Raw genomic sequence first — 20,958 nt, 5'->3', positions numbered from 1 at the left:
AGGGGGAAGTTTAAAGTCCCTGAACATCCCTTCTGTTCCTCTGTTTCTTGGTGGGGAATGCAGGACTCACTGTGTGTGTCTCTCCCACAGGGCTGGGGGTTGCTGGGCCCCCGGAACGAGCTCTTTGACGCCGCCAAGTACCGGCTCCTGGCGGACCAGCTGGGCTGTCCCGACGAGCGCTGGTGCTCCGAGGGCAAGTGGCGCTCCAAGTCCGGGCCCTCCCTCGCAGACCTGTCCACCTGCTGGCGGCGGATGGAGCCCGACGACTCCATCCAGCCCATGGAGCAGGGCAGGATGCCTAAAGCCATGAGGAGGGAAGAGCTGGAGGAGGGGGAGCTGGAGGAAGGGGAGCTGGAGGAGGGGGAGCTGGAGGAGGAAGCGATCGATGTCTCGGATTACCTGCCCATGGCACACCAGGACGCCCGGACCCCAGGCAGGGATGCCAGGTGGGTCAGTCCCGGGAGCTGCTCATCCGGGGCACGGGGAGCGAGGGTTTTCCCTGTGGCTGATCCACCCCTGCAGTTCCTCACAGCTGAGCTGCAGCTGGTGGGACCTGCAGATGGGCCCAAGCAATACTGGGCAGCCTGGTCTTGTAGCTGGCTGCCATCCAGGGAAGGCACAGGCTTCTTCCCTGGAGCTCTCCCTTTGGAGAGACTGCCAGGCTTGTTACCTGCCTTACTCTTCTGTGCCTAAAGAGATTTCCATTCTCAGAAATGATCCATGTGGACTTAGACCTGGTTTTGATCACCCTGAGGGCAACATTAAATCTGCTGCTTTTCATCACCATGGTTGCTTGTTTGACTTCATGTTTTATGAGCACAAATCGTGGGTATTTAATAGGCAACAGGAGCAAGATCTGTAAGGCCACAGTGGTGGTGGTTATTTCTAGGGATGCTCTTTGGATTGGGAATTATTTATTTGTGAAGTCTGTTACAAGCTGTCGATGCTGCCTGGTTTGTAGCCTCAGTGTGAAGGTTTGGAGTGGGTGGCTTTGCTGGGCTGGGTGGTTGTTCTACGACTGACAGATTTGAACAGCAAGGGACAGCTTGACTCTGCCACAACCAGAGTTATCTGTGCTTTACCCACCTGTTTGAGAGCTCAGCAGCTGCTGGAGTGAGGTGGGTGTGAGCACACATTTGTACATCACCTGCTCTCGTCTCCCCTGCAGCCGAGGAGGGAGTTCCATTGAGATGACCGACGACAACACTGCCATCCGTGCCCTGACGCAGTTCCCACTGCCCAAAAACCTCCTGGCCCAAGTGATTCAGATTGCAACCTCTTCCTCCACAGTCAAGGTAAACTGCTGTCTGACCCCTGCCAGGGACGAAGCTCAGAGCCTCCCCCTGGAGTCACTGGATGCTTTGTTTGGGCAGCAGAACTGGGGAGGGGAAGCAGGTTAGAACTAGGGCTAGAAAAATCAGTCTGAAGAGCAAGGAAAAGACTTTGTGGTGAGAATTGAGAGAATGTTGTTCCTTGAGGCCAGGGCAGTGGAGGAGCTGCTGTCTGAATGAAGGAGGTCATTTCCTAAGGTTTCATTTCCCCCTGTGTCTCCAACAAGCACAAGTTTGTGTTGCTGGGAGTGATGTGTCATTTCTGTGCTGATGGAATCTTTCCAGTATTCAGGGATCCTCCTCCTCAGTGTCACCCACCTCCTGCCCAGAGCTCGTGTGTTTAGCAAACAGGAGCTGTGCTCCACCCCAGAGGCTCTTGGGGACGTTCCCACACATCAGGGATGTTCCCCACACAGCTGCCTGCTCTCACTCCTGCTTAACCAGTGCCTTGGGAGCTGAGGGGGAATTCAGGGCAGTAAAGTTCTAGTGCTCTGTTAAATCTAACAAAAACCCAAACAAACCCCCCCAGAAATCCCCTGTGGTGAAGGGTCTAGAGGGGCCATACGAGAAGTGGCTGAGGGCACTTGGCTCCTTCAGCTGGAGCAGAGGAGACTGAGAGGAGACTCATCGGGGTGTGCAGCTTCTCCCGAGGGGCAGCTCCAATCTCTGCTGTCTGACCAGGGACAGCACCCAGGGAACAGCTGCAGCTGTGCCAGGGCAGGGTCAGGGTGGATCTCAGGCAAAGGTTCTTCCCCCAGAGGGTGGTTGGGCACTGACCAGGCTCCTCAGGGCAGGGGGCACAGCCCCAAGGCTGCCAGAGCTCCAGGAGAGTTTGGACAACGCTCTGAGGGATGGGAGGGATTGTTGGGGTGTCTGTGCAGGGCCAGGGGTGGGAGTGGGTGATCCCTGGGGTCCCTCCTGGCCGAGGGTGCCCATGGCTGGTGTCTGTGTCCCCAGGAGTACATGCAGTTCCGCACAGTGGGCACCAAGACCAAGATCTGCAAACTGACGCTGCGCTGGCCCTGCCCCATGACCTTCGCTGCCAAGGGCCGGCGCAAGGTGGAGGCAGAAAACAAAGCAGCAGCTCTGGCCTGTCAGAAGCTGAAGGTGAGTGAGTGCCCCTGGCTCCTGCATCCCTGGTGTCTGTGGGTACAGGCTCCTTCCTCCTCACTCGCTGTATTTGAGCCTGATGGGGGGATGCCTGGAACTTTCTGACCTTTGACTTAATGGTTAATGAACTAATTCCTAATAAACATGTATTTCCAATCCTTGGGATTGACAACATTCCAGAACCATAGCAAGGGAGTTAACAGGAAGGTTTTGTCAGGTACAGTTGTGGCTGCTGTTCCTCCAAAGGGTCTGTTTGAGATCTTCTTGTGAGTGTTGTGTTGGGGGCACGTAGTTGGCTCTGGTGTGTCTTTTTCTCCAGAGCTGAGGTGGGATCATGTCTTGTTTCTTGCTCTGGCAAGAAAACCAGGAAGTGATGGATTTGGGATGGCAAGGAATTGGCCTGTCCCCATGTGAGGGATCCATGTGCTCTATATCCCAGCACTTGGTGTGAGCAGTCTCGTGGCTGACAGTGTTGTTTGCCTGTTCCTTGCAGAGCCTTGGCTTGGTGGACAAGAACAACAACCCCCTGAGCCATGCCATGTACAACATGACTTCCCTGCGGGAGCTGGGGGAGAACCAGAGGAAGCCCTGCCACATCAAAGTCCCCGAGGCCACCCTGCGCAAGATCGAGAACTACCTGAACCACGTGAGCACCTTTGCCTGGTCTGCCCACAGGAACTGTGTGTCTTTGAAAACTTCATGGCAAAATGTTGAGGGAATTCATGGCTTGATCATTGCCAGGAAACCTGACCGGTCTCTACTGCCCCTTTGGAGAAGGGAGACCCTTTTTGGGCAGTGGGTCTTCCCTTCGTGCCTCCAAGGCTGAATCCGAAAGTTCTGATTGATTAAAAGTTTGGCAGCTTTTAATCCTGTGAACATCTGGGCCAATGCCTTGATTTGTGTTCTAGACAATTCCTGACCTGTTGTTGCTCCTTTTAGTTCGTCCTGTGGGACGTGGGACTTCCGTTTTTTCTTTTGCCAAGACAGAATATTTCTGGCTCAGGCAAACGCTTGTGTTTTTTGTGAGTTATGTGTCTGGGCTTCCCGAGGGAGAGAAGGGTGGTGGTGTAACGTGATAGTTTCCAAAAGTTGTCTTGGAGGGGCTGTTGCATTGGAGAGCTTAAGTAACTGGTTTGTGCCTGTCAGTTCAGGCATCAGCACTAATACCCCTCCTAAAATAGGGAGCGCAGCAAGGAGAGCACAGGGAGCTGCCCACGTTAATTCTCACCTTAAATATCCTCAGTTCAGAACATAGGTGACTGAGTCAGCAAAAATCTGAGGAGACCTTGGCAGAGCTTTGTGACCATGGCAGAGCTTTGTGGCCATGGCAGAGCTTTGTGGTCGTGGCAAAGCTTCACAGTCATGGCAAAACCAGGCTGACTGAGCCTGTTCCAGACACTTGTTTCATTCTGTCTGTCCCAGGACCGGTACTAACCTTTCTGTCCTTGCCAACTTCCTCCCTCTCTCCCAGTATCCCGTGGACATCAGGGAGTCCCGGCCCCGGATTGCCGATGACATGATGAACCTGACCAAGGAATCTGGTGCGATAAGCGACGCCATCACGGGGAAGACCTACATCCCCATGCTGGAGGCAGAGGAAGTGCGCCTTAGCCAGAACCTCCTGGCCCTCTGGAAAAGGAGAGGAGCCTCCTGGCAGGAGAGCCACCCGCTGCCAGTAGACCCCCACAAGGACACCATCCTGTCAGCCATCGAGCAGAACCCCGTGGTGGTAATAGCGGGAGACACGGGCTGCGGGAAGACCACGCGGATCCCGCAGCTGCTGCTGGAACACTACATCCTGGAGGGCCGCGGCGCCCGCTGCAACGTGGTGATCACCCAGCCCCGCAGGATCAGCGCCATCTCCGTGGCCCAGCGCGTGGCACAGGAGCTGGGGCCCAACATGAGGAAGAACGTGGGCTACCAGGTGCGGCTGGAGAGCAAACCCCCCGCCCGGGGAGGGGCCCTGCTCTTCTGCACCGTGGGCATCCTGCTCAGGAAGCTGCAGGGCAACCCCAGCCTGGAGGGCGTCAGCCACGTCGTGGTGGACGAGGTGCACGAGCGAGACGTCAACACCGACTTCCTGCTCATCCTGCTCAAAGGCATCCAGAAGCTGAACCCCGACCTGCGCCTGGTCCTCATGAGCGCCACGGGGGACAACCAGCGCTTCTCCCACTACTTTGGGGACTGCCCTGTGGTCAAGGTGCCGGGCTTCATGTACCCCGTGAAGGAATACTACCTGGAGGAGATCCTGGCCAAGCTGGGCCGGCACCGACACCGGCACTACGAGATCAAGGTGGGTGTGCAGGTGTTGCCCTGGGGTGGGGCACTGACTTTGGTGTGTTGTCACAGGAGAGTTTGGGCCTGGAGCTGGTCCCGCTTCCCTCTGGTTCCTGGACACTGTTTGCTTAGCTTTAATTCCACACCAGCCCTCATGAGGTGGAGTCAGCTTAGTGGAATCACAGAGTACTTTGATTAAATAATGGGTAAAGATGACTGCGGTTTGGGGTCAAGTTACTTTTGTCCCCCTTTAGTGTGAAGTTTGACGTTTGAGTAGGCTGAGAGCTCGTTGTTGTGTGTGTATAGACACTGACACACACTGGAAGGTTTGCACACTCTCTGCCAGCCTGTCCAAGGCTGGCATGGTTGTGCCTTGCAGCACCGTTACCTCAGTGCTTGTGTCCTGCATGACTGAATTCCCTGGTTGCTGCTTTTTGCAACTAGTCCAACTGTTCCCTTGGAAAATGCCCTCTAGACGTGCACTCTGTGCTGTGGGTAGTCTTACACCAGTGGTGGGTCACGGAGTCACTGAGCTTGGCTGGGATCTCCAGACAGTTTCTGGTCCAACCTGCTGGTCTGGAAGCTGTCAGCCCGTTTCTCCAGCCTGGAGAGATCCCTCCCTGTGGCTGAGCAACTGTCTGGAGTATGAGCCACTTGTCCCAGTCCCAGATCATCAGCAAACCAGCTTGGGGTATCCCGTTGCCTTCAGGGCATTCTTCCTGATTCTGATGTGGCTGGGATTGTAGCTGAGTTTTATCAGCTTCTCTGATAGCCTGTCCCAAATCACCAGGAGATACAAAAGCTGCTGCTCAGTGTCTGGTGGCTTTGCAGTCCCAGGTGCATGTGGCACAGCTTTGTCCCCAGAAATCTCATGTGAATTCTGTTACTTGTGAGGTGCTGTTCAGCAGAGATGCACAAATCTCACCTTCCAAATCTGGAGCTTGGGCAGGGACTGTGTATTCTCACTGCACAGCAGAGGGAACTGGCAGCAGTTGTGACCAGAGCAGGTTCCAGATGGAGCCAAAACCAGGCTCCCGAGGTTCCTGGCTCCAAGTCCTGGGCAGGCTGTCCAAGTCCAGGCATTTACAGACTGCAGGAGATGCTCTGGAGGCTGTGCCTGTGTGCTCAGTGCTGGCCTTACCTCGCTCACCCACGTGTCCTGTCCCACCCAGCAATCCGACGATGAGTGTGTGCTGGATCTCGACCTGATCACCGACCTCGTGCTCCAGATCGATGCCCACGGAGAGCCAGGTGGGTTCTGCCTTTCCCGTGGCTCTTTTCTCCTGCTGGGGGAGATAAAAGTGAACCTACAGAGCCCAGACGATGCTGAGCCTCTTGGGCAAGGCCTCCTTGAATTCCTGTTGGCCCAAGTGTCCTCGAGCAGTGTGGCACGAGGGAATTCCAAGTCTTTGGCTAAGAACATCTGAGCCTCAGTGTCCTGGGCAGCTGTTCCTGGGGATGAAGAGCAGGACTTGTCTGTGCTCCAGCATTTGCAGCCTTGAGCTGCACAGTTATCTTTGTATATTGGAGCCCCATCCCTGTTAAATATTTCTGCCTGGAAGGTGATGTTTTTGGGAAGAAGGCAGGACTCTCAGATGACTTGTAAGAGCTTTAAGTGTTTCAAAGCTCATAGGTATCCACTCTGAAACTACAGGCAGCCTGGTTGCTTTCTGCCTTGAAAGCCTGTATCTGCAGCTGGGGGAAAGTGCTTGGATTTCGAGGCTGCATGTTCCTAACTGTTGGTGTGTTCCAGGTGGGATCCTCTGCTTCCTCCCTGGCTGGCAGGAGATCAAAGGGGTGCAGCAGCGGCTGCTGGAGATGCTGGGCTCACAGAACAGCCGGTACCTCGTCCTGCCAGGTGAGAGGGCAGGGCCAGCCCCTTCTTCCCAGGATTCAGGAGAATCTGGGACAGTTGACTCGCTGAGCCCCTTCAGCTTTGCTCTCTGGTGCAGAGCTCGTGTGCTTTGATGTACCTGTGGTGTGTGTGGTGAGCGTGAGTAACTCCTCCTTTGTGATCAAAGCAAGTGGCTTCCTGTTTGCCTCCAGCAATTGGGAATTAGGCCAGGGAGAAACAGCTCAGTTCTGCATTGCTGTAGCTGCCTGCTGAGCCTGCACAGAAGAGATCCTCAGGACCTGTTCTGTTGGATGCAAAAGGACTGTGGAGCTCAGCTTTGATCAGTGAACTTAACATTGCTTATCCCAGGAGGAAGTTTATAACAAAAGGCAGTTTTGCTGTGCAAGGCTGTGAAGGGTTTTGGCACTTCTTTGTTTGTTTTTTAGCAGCCCTCCCTGTTCAGTGTGGAACAAGGCCGGGCAGGAGCAGAGCTGTGAGCAGCTCAGCTGTTCATGAACACAGGTGTTCTTCTGTGGGAACCGCCTGTTCTCCTGCTCACCCTCCCACTGCCAGCAGTGCCTCTGTGTCACCCAGCTCTGACAGGCCACTGTGCCACAGCACAACCACGGCCCTGACCAAGAGGGCCCAAATGGGAGGGAGGACACCCCGTTCTCTTGCCCTGGGGGACTTGTGGGGAGGGGGAGCTGCAGAACTGGACTGTGGGAGAGAGTGGGACTTGAGGGATATTCCAGGGATGGGAGGTGAGCAGAGCTCCTGCTGCTGAGCCAGAGGCTGAAGCAGCTGAAGTGAGGCCTTCCCAAATGATGTGTGGAAGATCTTCCCTGGGGTCTGGCTGGCAGGAAGCTGCTGGCAGTGAACATTAGTGATGCCCCCGTTCCTGTCCCGCGTTTCTGGAAGCGGGAGAGGATGGTACAAGAGGAATCTCTGCCCACCAGCTCAGCTGGGCAGGACTGACTCTGGTTTGATTTGCCAGTGCACTCCAACATCCCCATGATGGACCAGCAGAACATCTTCCAGAGGCCTCCTCCTGGTGTCAGGAAGATTGTCCTGGCCACCAACATCGCGGAGACCTCCATCACCATCAACGACATCGTGCACGTGGTGGACAGTGGCACGCACAAGGAGGAGCGCTACGACCTCAAGACCAAGGTACTGCTGCTTTCTTGCCCCTGAGGGCTCTGGGGACACCCTGGACCTCAGGGATGTTTTCAGAGGAGCACTTGAGGTGTCATTAACGGGATGATGGAGCTGCTTCTCATTTGGCCCTTGGGGCATGGGCACTATGTCCCTGTTTGGGGACAGTGTTTGACTCATCACCAGTGTTTGCCTTGTCCAAGCTCTGGGCCAGGCTCCCCACAGGCAAAATTCTGGTGTCTTCAAAGAAATTCAAGGCAAATCCTACTCCCTTCCCAAGTCTGTGATACCACTGAACGTCTGTAGCTTTTCTGTTCACTTTTTACCTTTTTCCATGATTTCATCAAAAACCTCTTGCTGGCCCACGCAGGGCAGCCCTGGCCTGTTGATCCTGCTCAAGTTTGCAGCTCTCCTGACCCCAATCCCTTGGTTTGTTCCTCAACTTCCAGAGGGGCTTCACTGCCCTCAGGCCCCGTGTCTGGCAGCGCTGAGCCCTGTGAAGGCTCTTGTCTGTCCACCTTCCTGACGAGGTGAAGACAACTGTGCTGCTGTTGCCCTTAGGAGAAGGAATTCTGGCTACATCCCCTATCCCTGTTCTAGAGCATCATCTCCCAGGGCCAGGTGGCCGTTCACATCTTGGACCAGTCCTGGTTTAAATCCATCCCTTTGTTATTTGCCCAGTGTTATCCCAGTTCAGAATGCAGAACCAGAGGCAGGGCTGGCACTGGAGATCCCAGGGAGCCCTGGGATGAGGACCCAAGACAGGTGTCCAGCAGGTGGCATCTGGGTCCCATCCATGCCCTGATAGAGACCAGCACTGCAGGAGGCAGGAGAGTGGGAAAGGCTTCCCTGGCCCTTTGGGATCAATGGTCAGTCTGGAGTCTGTGTGTGGATGGAAAAATGCAAAGAGAGGGACTTTGGACAGGGAGTGACAGAACAAGGGGAGTCACTTCATGCTGGCAGAAGGCAGGGTTAGGTGGGATATTGGGAAGAAATTGTTCCCTGTGAGGGTGGTGAGGCCCTGGCACAGGTTTCCCAGAGAAGCTGTGGCTGCCCCATCCCTGGATGTGTCCAAGGCTGGATGGGTCTTGGGATACCTGGGCTAGTGGGAGGTGTCCCTGCCCATGGCAGGGGTGGGATTGGATGGGCTTTAAGGTCCCTTCCAACCCAAACCGGGGTGGGTTCTGTGATCTGAGCAGCCCTGGGAGCACTCATGCCTGCTCCTCTCCGCAGGTGTCCTGCCTGGAGACGGTGTGGGTGTCCAAGTCGAACGTGGTGCAGCGGCGGGGCCGCGCCGGCCGCTGCCAGTCGGGCTTTGCCTACCACCTCTTCCCTCGCAGCCGCCTGGACAAGATGCCAACTTACCAGGTGCCAGAGATCCTGCGCACCCCCCTGGAGAACCTGGTGGTGCAGGCCAAGATCCACATGCCAGAGAAAACGGTGAGCACAGCGCCCCGGCTGCGGGACCGCCCCGGCTGCGGGACCGCCCCGGCTGCGGGACCGCCCCGGCTGCGGGACTACCCTGACGGGAGCCTGGAGCCAGCTTCAGGGACAGGAGTGGGGAACAGCCAGCAGGCTGATGACTTGGGATCTTGCTTTCCTAAACACGGGGCTGTCTGGGGATGTTAACCAGGAAATGTGAAGAACCCTTAGATTACAGTGTGTCTAGAGGACTGAAGGAATGGAGAGGGCTGAGCTCATATCCCTGGAGGCAGAGAAGGAGGGAATGGTGTTGCAATCTGGGGCCCTGGGGCGGGACGGAGGGCTCTCCCACATGCCTGCATGGGAAACTTGCCCACTTTTTTCCCCTGCTGTGTTGCAGGCAGTTGAATTTCTCTCCAAGGCTCTGGACAGCCCTGACATCAAAGCTGTGGATGAAGCCGTGATCTTGCTGCAGGAGATCGGTGAGATAATGCTGTGTCCTGGAAACATGTTTGCTGCCTAAACACGGGAAGTGGGAGCTGGCACAGGATCCTGTGGGACAGACTCTGCAGGATTGTCCCTGGAGGGGGATGGCAGTTGATAGGACCTTCCCAAACCACACACCTAGTGCTGTTTTATTTCCCACACTACTCTGCTCAAAAAGTGGGGAGAACTTTCCGAGGTTTAAAAAAAAAAAAGGGAAGGGGATGACAGGGAAAGAAGTCAGAGCTGGGCCTTGTTGACTGTCATGGGCCTGTGACAGCCATTTCTTCAGCCTCAGCTCAGTTAGACCTGGGGGGTTCTGGGTGCTGATTGCAGGCCCCTGTCCCTGTGCCTCTTCTGGAGGTCCCCCAGATCTCCCAAGCGCTGTGGGTGGGTTCTCCTGGCAGCTCCCAGAGCCCCCGGGAGCTGATGTCTGTTCCCACACCGGGGGCTCTGTTGCAGGAGTGCTGGACCAGCGGGAGGCCCTCACCACCCTGGGCAAGCGGCTGGCCCAGATCTCCACAGACCCTCGGCTGGCCAAGGCCATCGTCCTGGCCTCCATCTACCGCTGCCTGCACCCCCTGCTCGTCATCGTGTCCTGCCTCACGCGGGACCCCTTCAGCAGCAGCCTGCAGAACCGCGCCGAGGTGGACAAGGTGAGGGGCCCTCCGGGGCGGGGGGAGCAGGGGCAGGGGGCTGTCGTGGCCCACGTGTGTGCCACGCGTGTGCCACGTGTGTCCCTGTCCCAGGCCAAGGCCGTGCTGAGCCGGGAGAGCGGCAGTGACCACCTGGCCTTCGTGCGGGCCGTGGCGGGCTGGGAGGAGGTGCTGAGGCGCAGGGACAGCCGTGCCAGGGACAACTACCTGCAGGACTACTACCTGTACGGGCCCAGCCTGCGCTTCATCAACGGTGAGTCTCGGGCCTGCTGCTCCCTGGCCCCCAGAAGGGCACCGTGAGGGGTGGAGGGCAGGAACGGGCTGGACTGGGCAGGGCACAGGGTGGAGCTCCTGTCTGTCCTGCTGAGGGTAATCACTCCGAGGGATGAAGGGAGAGGATGAATCTCATCCCTGGGGCTGTCTACCCCCTCCAGGCCTTGTCAAGCAGTTCTCTGAGAACCTCTATGAAGCCTTCCTGGTGTCATCCCCGTCTGACTGTACCATGCCATCATCTGTGTGTAACCAGTACAGTGAAGAGGAGGAACTGGTCAAGGGAGTCCTCATGGCTGGGCTCTACCCCAACCTCATCCAGGTACTGGCTCTGCCATCACCCTCCTGGGCTTGCTGGTCACAGTGGGTGGCATAGGGAAGCGCTGAGGTGCCAGAGATGCCTGTGCTCTCTTGGGAGTGTCCCCCCAAGCCAGGCTTCCTGCTCTGTGCTCCTGCCTGTGCTCCTGCCAGCTTCTTCAGGGCTATCCCTGGATCCCCACTCATGAGGAATGGCCACCCTGGCCTGCACAAGTCCACACTTGAGTTCTTGTTACTTGGTCTGGCAGTTGTTGAGGTGGCTCCTCCTGCCTGCTGCCCGAGGTGGCATCTTTCTCCTGTTTGCTGCCCCTTGCACAGGGTTGGGTGACTGCCCAGTCTGGTCACCCCATGAGTGTGCTCTGCTAACCCAGCAGAGCTTCTGGGAGTAGAAGAACATCCTCACCCCTCCCCACACAGAGGAGAGCTGGTTGTGGGTGGGCAGGACCTGCTGGTTGTGCAGGCCTTTGAGATTCTCCTCCCATTCCAGGTGAGACAAGGCAAAGTGACCCGCCAGGGGAAGTTCAAACCCAACAGCTACGCGTACCGGACAAAGGCTGGCACCGTCCTGCTGCACAAGTCAACCATCAACAGGTGGGTGCCAGACTCTACAGCCCACACACCACAGCCCAGCGGGCTGTGCTGAGCACCCCCATGGCTGTGCCAGCCCCAGAGCCCAACCTGGCTGTGCTGAGCACCCCCTGTGGCAGTGCCAGCCCCAGAGCCCAGCCTGGCTGTGCTGAGCACCCCATGTGGCTGTGCCAGCCCCAGAGCCCAGGCTGGCTGTGCTGAGCACCCCTGTGGCAGTGCCAGCCCCAGAGCCCAACCTGGCTGTGCTGAGCACCCCGGGGGCTGTGCCAGCCCCAGAGCCCAACCTGGCTGTGCTGAGCACCCCGGGGGCTGTGCCAGCCCCAGAGCCCAACCTGGCTGTGCTGAGCCATCCCCATGGCTGTGCCAGCCCCAGAGCCCAACCTGGCTGTGCTGAGCACCCCCTGTGGCAGTGCCAGCCCCAGAGCCCAGCCTGGCTGTGCTGAGCACCCCCGTGGCTGTGCCAGCCCCAGAGCCCAGCCTGGCTGTGCTGAGCACCCCCGTGGCTGTGCCAGCCCCAGAGCCCAACCTGGCTGTGCTGAGCACCCCTGTGGCTGTGCCAGCCCCAGAGCCCAGGCTGGCTGTGCTGAGCACCCCCGTGGCAGTGCCAGCTGGCAGTGGCTGACAGGGCTGTCCATGCAGGGAGGCCTCCAAGCTGTACAGCCGCTGGCTCACCTATTTCATGGCCGTCAAGTCCAACGGGGGCGTGTTCGTGCGGGACTCGTCCCAGGTGCACCCGCTGGCCGTGCTGCTCATGACCGACACCGACATCCACGTCCGAGGTGAGTGCTGCCGGGGGCCCTCGGCCTGCCCTGCTCTCCGAGCTCCTGCTTTGGGATGGGTGCTGCTGTGGTGGGGCTGTGGAATGGTGGTTTGTGAGCTGTCCCCGGCTGTAGCTCTGCAGGGAGACAAGGCAGGCAACCCTCAGCAGGCTGAGCCTGTAGGCCTGTGTGCCTGGATCATCCTGGGGAAAGGAGAGGCTGAGCTGGCCTGATCCCACCTGTCCCTGGGGACGTGTCCCTTCAGCCCCTGGGGTTTGGCAGTGCTGCAGTCCGTCTCCAGCCCTCAAGCTCAGACGGGCTTGCCGTCAGTCGCCTCCTGCGGGAAACTGGGAGGATCCCAGTGTGTGCTCAGAGTGCTGCCTGGCTTTTGTGGGAGCTGTTGGCCCGGCTGAGTCCCTGTTGGTCTAAAACAACTGGGAAGGAGCTGTGTAGCAGCAGTGGAGAGGCTGGAGCAGCCAGCACGGGTGAGCCCCGTGCCCACCCTCCCCTCCGCTCTCTCCCAAGATGACGGCTGGAGAGCCACCGTGTCCCTGACGGACAGCGACCTCCTGGTGCTGGAGGGGGACTCCTACACCATCCGCCTGCTGCGCGACTTCCGCGTGTCCCTGTCCAAGATGGTGGAGACGTGCCTGTGCTACGAGATGGCCGCGATCCCCGGGGACCTGCACCACCAGCACAGCCAACTGCTCGACATCCTGGTGGATCTGCTCAAGGGCCCTCCCGGCAGCTTTGGCTCGTAGGCGGAGCCCGAGGCTCCTGTGGGGACTTGTAATTTGTATAAAGATGTTCACAAATGTTTATTTAAATAAAGTTCTATTTATCCCTTGTGAAGTCATCTCTCTCCATCCTAGAAGATTAATGTTGTCTGAATCTCCTGCTGTCGGCTCCGTGCATGGTCACCGCGTGGGAAGAGCAGCGGGAATGGACTGGGAGTGCCGATGGACCCGAGCTGCGTGGACACCCACCCGCCGCCTCCGTGCCCAGCGCCATCCCTGATGGAAGCGAGGACGTGGCCGCCGGGGCCGTCCCGTGCCCCCTCCCCACGGGGCCGGGCTGGAGCCGCTCCGCTGCCAGAGCTCCTCCGGGCTCACCGCGAGGACGGATCTCGGCCGTGCCAGGCCCAGCCTGGATCCGGCAGCTCCGGCGCAGGGATCGCCGTCTCTCCACTCTCCACGTGCCCCGAAGGCGCCGGATGGAGGTGACATTCCATGGGGATCTCCGAGCCTGCCAGCGGGGCCCTGCCAGCCCTCAGTCGTGGCGTCATGAGTGTGAGATGTGGCTCGTCCTTCCCGACCCGCCTGTACTTTTCGTCCTCTTGCGTTGTTACTATGATTTTTTTTTAAATCTCCCGTTCTCCCTTTGCCGAGGAGGTCGATCCCTGTCCCCTGTGCACACAGGAGCGATTGTAGCTGCCGGGCCTCCCGCGGGACGCCGGGAGCGCAGGCACAGACCTTTGTTTTCTACGAACAGGGACCATATTTCCGTGGAAGGAGGATTGCGACAGGCACAGCACTCAACGAGGAATCTGGAGTTTAATCCCAGCTTTGCCTTGGACTCTCTGTCCGTCAGACAGTGACCTACCTCACAGGGCTGTTGTGAGGCTTCGCTGGCGTTTGTACCAGGAGGGACTCGGGGCGCGAGGGCTGTGCCCCCGGCGCTGGAGGGGCCCGCGGGGCCTGGGGTCATTCCTTTTTATTCCCATTTCTTATGCTCTTTGTATGTGCAGCAGAGGTGGTGGGCTCTGAGGGCTCTGAGGGCCCCAGCCGGGCACTGCTCCGGGCAGTGGGAGCGAGGCCGTTCCTGCCCCTGGGACAACGGCAGAGCAGCCCCGGGGCCCCCCTTTGGTTCTCCCAGTTCTCTGATTTAATTTACTGCTCATGGGCTTTAAGGCACTGTGCCCTGTGCCAGCACAAGGGGCCCTCGGAGTCCTGCAGCCTGGGGTCACTCAAAACTTCTCATCTTCATTTCACTTGCTTGAGGTTGTCACTATTATTTGACCAGTGTTTGTTTCTTTTGGCCTGTATAATGGGCAGTATGGTTTTCCCTTCCAGCAGGTTTAAAAAAAAGAAAAAAAGACAAAAAAAAAAAAAAGACTAAGCTATTGTCTAAATGGTTCCGAACTAGTGTGATATTGGGATACTTCCGTGGCTGTTATGTGATACTGGATCTTTTTACAACATAGATTAAAGACAATAAAAAGGGATAGAGTAGGAACTGCCTCTGTCCTCTTCATTCTTTTTTGCTGTTTATTTATTTACTGCAACATCTGGAATTTTGTGCCTTTTCTTTGGCCACTTCTCCGGTGGGAGAGGTGCAGAGCTGGGGGGTGAGGTGGGTGGGGAGGGCAGAGGGGGCTAAAGGGCCCTGGCACTGTGGGACCCCCTGTCAGTGCCAGCCTGGGGGGCTGAGGGATCACTGTGGGGTCAGCTGGCAGGACACAGTCACCCTGCAGTGCCAGAGCGTGGTCTGGGCTGGGGGTTTGTTCCCAGGGCAGGGCTCGAGGAGGGGCAGAGGAGCTGCTGCTGCTCAGGGACCTGGACCTTGGGTCCAAGTGCTGTGTGGGGTCCCAGGTCGTGTCCGTCCCGAGTGTGAGTCTGAGCCAGGGTGGAAAACCCTCCCTTTGTACGGGTCGGGGGCACCTTCTGTGAGGGGGTGGTGGCCCCCCGGGGTTCCCCTTTGGTCACCTGTGTGTGCAGGGCCTGGCACGGGCCACTCCCAGAGAAGCCAGGTGGGATGGGCAGGAGGGGAAGGTCGGCTCCTGTGGCTCTGTCCCCGGCTGTGCCAGCTGTGACACACTGCCACGGGCACCGAGGGCTCTCACTGGCCCCGGGGGGTGCCCACAGGAGGCCTCTCCCCCCTGATCCCAGGCTTGAGGAGCAAAGCCATGGATGGGGATTTTCTGTGGCTGAAGGAATCAGATCCAACTGAATTCCTTCCCCCTTTCCCTATGGCTTCCTGTGCCAGCAGCATCTCAGGTGTCCCTGACTGTGCCACCCCGCCCTGCCCGCCCTTCCCACCCCCACAAACTCAGGCCCAAGCTGAGGAGGAACATCTAGAAGCTTTATTTCAACCCTTTACAATAGTAAGAATCACAACATCAAGTCAGGAAATGTTGCTAAGGAGACGACGGTCTTACAGCCCCTCGGGGAGGGTGAGACACAAAGGCAGAACCAAACGGGTGGGTCCCCCCAGGCAGGGGGGCTCTGCCCCAGCCCACCCCCCAGAGCTGTGGTCTCACACCGAGCACTGACCTCCCCCTGCCCGGGGACAGCCGCGTCCGCCCCCGCGGGCACCCCCGCAAACAACCCTGGGACACAAACAACAGGAACACGTCACACTGAGAACACTCACACGCTGCTCACGCCTCACGACAGCCCGGTGAGGTAAAGAGTGTCACCCCCGTGCGGGGGGGAGCTGAGGCAGAGAGGTTTAGTGGCTTCCCGAGACCGAGGAGGGAGCCCGGAGCCGGGACCGCCCTCCGGGCTGGGCTCTGCTCCCCCCGTCCTGCGTCCGACCCCCCTCGGTCCCGGTCGGTGTTCCTACGGTGCGGGCAATGGAAGCTGCAGGTGATGCCGAAGGTGGGACGAGCACAACGGGCGCACGATGGAGTCTCGTGTCTGATCCTGCCCCGGACACCGGGGGAGGGAGGGGGAAACGCTCACCCGGCCGGAGTTCAGTGGGGAGGAGGAAGGAGAGCCCGAGCATTCCCACTGCTGCCTCCCGGGGCCGTTTCCCGCCCCACCCGCGGGGTCCCGGGGCCGGGAGGGCTTGGGGGGGACATTCCTCCCAAGCCCCGAGGCCGCCGGGCCCCCCCAGCTCCTGCCTTTGGACAGCCGGGAGCGGCTCCCGGGGCTCGGCCCTTCCCTCGGGGACGCCCCGTCCCCCCGAGGGTGTCACTGCCACCAAGCTCCAAGAAAACTAGAAATTCTGCCTAAACGACACAAACGCGGGGGGGTCCCAGAGCCCCCCTCGCACCGACACTACGCGGGAACAACACCGGGGGTCAGCGTAGAAAACTACATTCAGTTTGCGGTCAGGACCCGACCCACGGGAGCCACGGCCCGGGGCAGCAGCGGAGCCGCCGCTCCCGTGGCCTCAAGCCCACAAACTTGTTACTTGAATGTACTTGTTTAACAGTATAAAAAGCCCGAAGTAACTGTATATGCCACTGATATGCAGGGAGACACCAGGCTCCGGAAAGGGGGGAGGCTCCTGCCTGGAGGGCCCCCAGTTGGGATGGAGCTCCCACCCGGCCCTGCTCCCTCCCCGTCCCTTCAGCAGCTCAGACACCTCCGCTCACCCTCATCCTGAGCTCTGGGAAGGGCTTTGCTGAGCCTCCAGCCCAGCCTGAGCCCAGCTCAGCTCAGCCACCCCTGCAGAGCCAGGACCCCCCAGCGCCAGCTCAGGACAGGAACGTGTACATTCAACTTGCATCTAATTCAGACCACAACTCCTATTTTTTCCCAAATTTGCTGCCTCCAGCCCTCGGTGGAGCTGCTGGCCCCCTCCCACCCAGCAGCGTCTCTGCAGGTCTCTGCACCACCCAGCTCATCCCACCTCTCCAGAAAGGAAAAGCCATTTCCAGCACACACGGCTCCTTCCCAGCAATATGTACAGCCGCTTCCTCAAGAGAAAATACTAAAAAAGAAACCCATATTAAAACTGAAGCTGTCCTAGAAACACCACAGCAAACTAATGTATCCGGATGTAGTTCGTCAGCTAAACACAGGCACAACAAGTGTTAGAGAAGTGGCACAGAAGCACAGGCCGGTGGGGGCAGCTGGGCCAGGGGCTGTGTCGGGCAGGGACAGGCCTGGGTGCCAAATCCTCATCCAGGGCTGCCCAGCAGTCGGGAAATGGGATAAAAGCAGTGCAGGGGAGAGGTGATGTCGCTGTCCCTTTGCAGGGGACGGGGGCTCGTTTGCTGTTTGTTTTTTGCAATCTCAGAAGATAAAGTGCAATGTTGCCACTTGCCTTCCTCCTGCAGCACCGGAACCGCGGCCGGACCCGGCTGCCTCCCTCTGCCCGGCAATCTCATCCCGGGGCACTCAGGGAACCTCCTCCCGGGGTGCCCCGGGCAGAGCAGCAAGAGGGACACGACATCTCAGCCTCCACCTCCTCTTTGGTTACCCACGAGCATCTCCGGCCGCTGCCCATCGGCACAAACCCTGCTGCCAGCTCGGTGAGCCTGGAGAGCGGCTCCGGCCCCTTCCCAGCCCATGTTGGTGGGTCACAGGAGGGAAAGCAGGCTCCAGGCAGGGAAGCCGGGATCCAGGCAGGGAAAGCAGGCTCCAGGCAGGGAAACCAGGCTCCAGGCTCACCGTGCAGGCTCAGGACCCTCACCCCAGCCCCTGCCAGCCCCGGCCCGGAGCACACGGATGTTATTGCTCGGGAAACACGCGGCCCCTGCCCCATCCTGCCCAGGGGCTCGGCCTGCTCCTCTCCTCTCCTCAGTCCCTCTCCTCCAAACTTCCCCTGGATTCAAGTGTTGGAAAAAAAGAAACCAAACCAAAGCCAAGACTGACAAGCTGAAGCTGGTGTTTAGAATTTAGCAGTGAGAGAAAGAAGGAAGCGCCAGCGGGAGGGCAGTGATATATACCGGGGTGGGGACACAGGGGACAGGCAGCACCGGCTCAGGGCCGGAGAAACGGGGTCCCGGCCCCAGCTCCAGCTTCTCCTTCTGGAGCCAGGGCTGGGATCAGGGCTGGGAACGCTGGGAACACACACACGGACAAGAGGAGGGCAGGGAGCGATGGCACGTTCCCTGTTTGGGATCAAAGGGATGTGGCACAGAGGGAGCAGAGAGGTGGGGGGAGGAGGAGGAGGAGGAGGAGAAGGAGGAGGAGGAGGAGGAGGAGGAAGAGGAAGGGAAGGAAGCACTGGGAGGGCTTCAGGGTATATATAACCGCCCCTTTCAGGTGCAAATCTGCATTGTTTCAATTTGTATTCAGAGCAAAAAGCACTTATGAAACTACCAGACGACTTTGATGCAAACTAGTACATTTTAATGCCATTTTATTAGAAATCATGCAAACTTTAATATAAAAAATACAAGTGCAATAAGAATCTTTGTGTGTAAATACAGATTCCGGGTTATCGTATCATTGTCGGCTTCCCAAAGAAATATTCCCACAAGCATGAGAAGCTGCAGGCTTCCCCCTGTCCCCTCCTGGAGCAGCCCCCCCTTAGCACAGCCTGGTTCAGTTCTCTTTGATCCCAGTGTTTTGCTATTCCGCTTTTCTTTGTTTTGTTTTTTTTTTCTTTAAATTAGTTTGACCACCCAAGAACACTTTTTTTTTTTTTCTTTCCTGTTTTAATTTATTTACATTTCATTTCTTTAGTGTCATTTGCAACACGAAACGAGGAGCTCCAAGAGTGGGGGAAAATCTCCTTCCTAGTCAGAGCTGCAACTCCCTGGCACTAACCCTGCCCCGCTGCCCAGCCCAGGGCTCCCGGCTCGCTGCCCATCCCGGGACGGGCACTGCCCTTTCCTGCTCATCCCGACGGTCCCCATCCATCAGCCTCGCTAAACCCACACACACACACACACACACACATCCCTCACACCCCAGGACCTGCTTCAGCCTCGAACTCCCAGCCTGCGTCAACCAGCCACGGCAGCCTCCTGCCTCCCCGCAGCCCTCGGCCCTGGAAAACCGGGACGAATCCCAGGGCTCCGGCCGTGCCAGTTAATAAATAAACCGCCTTTCCCTCGCTGACACGCAGGAGGCCCCGGGTACCCCCCGGGGGAGGGTCTGTGAGCATCTCCTTGAGGTCAACACAGGCTCCACCCGAGCTCTCACAGCAAGTTCGCCTTTAACACATCCCTGTGCCCTTCGTTCCAGACATGGCTTAATCCCGTGAACTCGCTCCACCGGTTCAAAATATTGAAAGAAACCCCAAACAACAACAAGGAAGTTACAATGGCCGGATATGTCAGTAAGAAGCCAGCACGGCAGCAGCGGTTAATGTCCCTACTCTCCTACGGGGTGGGAAGGAAGGAAAGAGAAAAGGAAACTTAGCGCGGGGCTCGTAGCACAATAAATCATCAACACGTCGTCACAAAGAATAAAAGGTTCAAGTCAACAGTTGAAACAGCCTAACGAGTGTGGAGGGTTTATATCAGCATCCAACTGAAGCGGTGAGGAGGGAAAGGGGGTAAAAAAAAAGAGACAGAAAGAAAGATCACAGCTTATCCCTGTTAACTCTGGCCTGGCTTCAGCCCCCGGCACATCCCTACACTGGAACAGCCCTGGAGCCGCTCGATCCCGGCCCCGACGCGACACCACCGCTGGAGCGACCCCCCAAAGCCAACGGGACGGGCACGGAGAGGGAGGGAAAAACCCCTTTCCAGCCACGGAGGGACCCCCGAGCCCGGGCAGGGCCGAGCCCCCGGGACGCCCTGCAGAACGCTGTCCCTTCCCACCTAAAGCCAGAGGCCGGGTCAAGAGAGCCAAGCTGGGTCCTCGGGGGCGCGTGGAGCGGGGCCGGGGGGTCACAAGCCTTGCTGGGAGGGCGCGGCGGGGGCAGCCGGCCGTGGCAGCGGTGACGGGGAGGCGCCGGAGCCCAGGCTCTCGCTGGCAGAGGTGCTGCGCCGGGGGGAGGTGCTGCTGGAAAGGTTGGGGGGTTTGGAGACGACGATTTCAGCTCCGTGGTCTGTGCGAGCCTTGGCCTTCTCACGGAACGTCAGCTTGTGAGATTCAATCTGCAGCGACACAGGGGGGGGACACGGGGAGGGGGCGGGAGGGACGGAGGGAGAGGGGACGGGGAGGGGGGGGGATGGAAGACGATACCAGAATGTCATCATTAGATGCCTGGAAGATAAAAGGCAATTTTCTGAATTAAAAGAAAGGCAGGACAGCCCTACAGACGTCGCTACAAACGGGTGGGGGCTGCCGGGCTCCCCCCCTCTCCCCGGGGCGGCACAGAGGGGGCCCGCGGGCACTTACTTGTTTCTTGTATGTGAGTCTCGAAGCTCTGAGTGTCCCTTTGCTCAGCGGTGCCCAGGCCGGGGGGCACGGCCGGCCCGACCCCGTTCTCCCGCAGCGCGCTGCCCGCCGGGGCCGCCGGGGCCGGGACAGGGACCGGGACAGGGACCGGGACAGACACCGCACCCGGCACCGCGCCCGGCCCCGGCCCCGCTCCGCCCGCGGCCGCCGGCGGCTGCTGCCCCGGCTCCGCACCGCCCTCGGCCTACAATGACAAACGGGGACCCGGTCAATAGGGCAGCGCTGCGGGGTGAGAGGGGCAGGGCTGGGGGCTGGGGTTGTAGGGATGTCAGAGGTGCAGGGGTGTGAGAGGTGCAGGGGTGTGTGGGGTGCAGGGGGATGTGAGAGGTGCAGAGGGATGTGAGAGGTGCAGGGGTGTGTGGGGTGCAGGAGTTGTAGGGATGTGAGAGGTGCAGTGGTGTGACAGGTGCAGGGGTGTGTGGGGTGCAGGGGGATGTGAGAGGTGCAGGACTGTGAGAGCCTGGAGTGACAGGACACAGGGAATGGCTTCCCACTGCCGGAGGGCAGGGTTAGATGGGATACTGGGAAGGAGTTCTTGGCTGTGAGGGTTGGGGAAGCCCTGGCACAGGTTGCCCAGAGAAGCTGTGGCTGCCCCTGGATCCCTGGAAGTGTCCAAGGCCAGGCTGGACAGGGCCTGGAGCAACCTGGGCTGGTGGAAGGTGTCGAGGTTGGAATGGGATGATCCTTAAGGTGCCCTCCAGCCCAAACCATTCTGGGACTGCACAA

At 58.7% G+C, this 20,958-nt stretch overlaps 2 protein-coding genes across 7 annotated transcripts in view; one reads left to right on the top strand and one right to left on the bottom strand.

Moving 5' to 3' along the window:
* The window catches only part of DHX30 (DExH-box helicase 30), a 30,974-nt gene extending 16,537 nt beyond the window's left edge, over positions 1-14,437 (top strand). For both annotated transcript variants that reach the window (XM_032686497.1, XM_032686488.1), the window contains 16 exons: positions 91-446; positions 1,169-1,295; positions 2,289-2,438; positions 2,935-3,087; positions 3,913-4,734; positions 5,891-5,969; positions 6,472-6,576; positions 7,547-7,722; positions 8,941-9,147; positions 9,530-9,611; positions 10,075-10,268; positions 10,362-10,521; positions 10,703-10,860; positions 11,344-11,447; positions 12,084-12,223; positions 12,728-14,437. In XM_032686497.1, the coding sequence (XP_032542388.1) occupies positions 91-446; positions 1,169-1,295; positions 2,289-2,438; positions 2,935-3,087; positions 3,913-4,734; positions 5,891-5,969; positions 6,472-6,576; positions 7,547-7,722; positions 8,941-9,147; positions 9,530-9,611; positions 10,075-10,268; positions 10,362-10,521; positions 10,703-10,860; positions 11,344-11,447; positions 12,084-12,223; positions 12,728-12,963 (3,249 nt within the window). In that variant the 3' untranslated portion in view covers positions 12,964-14,437. The remainder of the gene's footprint in view (positions 1-90; positions 447-1,168; positions 1,296-2,288; positions 2,439-2,934; positions 3,088-3,912; positions 4,735-5,890; positions 5,970-6,471; positions 6,577-7,546; positions 7,723-8,940; positions 9,148-9,529; positions 9,612-10,074; positions 10,269-10,361; positions 10,522-10,702; positions 10,861-11,343; positions 11,448-12,083; positions 12,224-12,727) is intronic.
* Positions 14,438-15,262: 825 nt separating this feature from the next.
* The window catches only part of MAP4 (microtubule associated protein 4), a 145,377-nt gene continuing 139,681 nt past the window's right edge, over positions 15,263-20,958 (bottom strand). For all 5 annotated transcript variants that reach the window (XM_032686511.1, XM_032686519.1, XM_032686533.1 and 2 more), the window contains one exon: positions 15,263-19,928. In XM_032686511.1, coding sequence (XP_032542402.1) covers positions 19,719-19,928 — 210 coding nt within the window. In that variant the 3' untranslated portion in view covers positions 15,263-19,718. The remainder of the gene's footprint in view (positions 19,929-20,958) is intronic.

The sequence above is a fragment of the Chiroxiphia lanceolata genome, chromosome 1 (genome assembly GCF_009829145.1).
Source record: "Chiroxiphia lanceolata isolate bChiLan1 chromosome 1, bChiLan1.pri, whole genome shotgun sequence".
Lineage (NCBI taxonomy): Eukaryota > Metazoa > Chordata > Aves > Passeriformes > Pipridae > Chiroxiphia > Chiroxiphia lanceolata.
The sequence above is the reverse complement of the archived record's forward strand: the minus strand, read 5'-3'. Positions and strand labels throughout refer to the sequence as shown.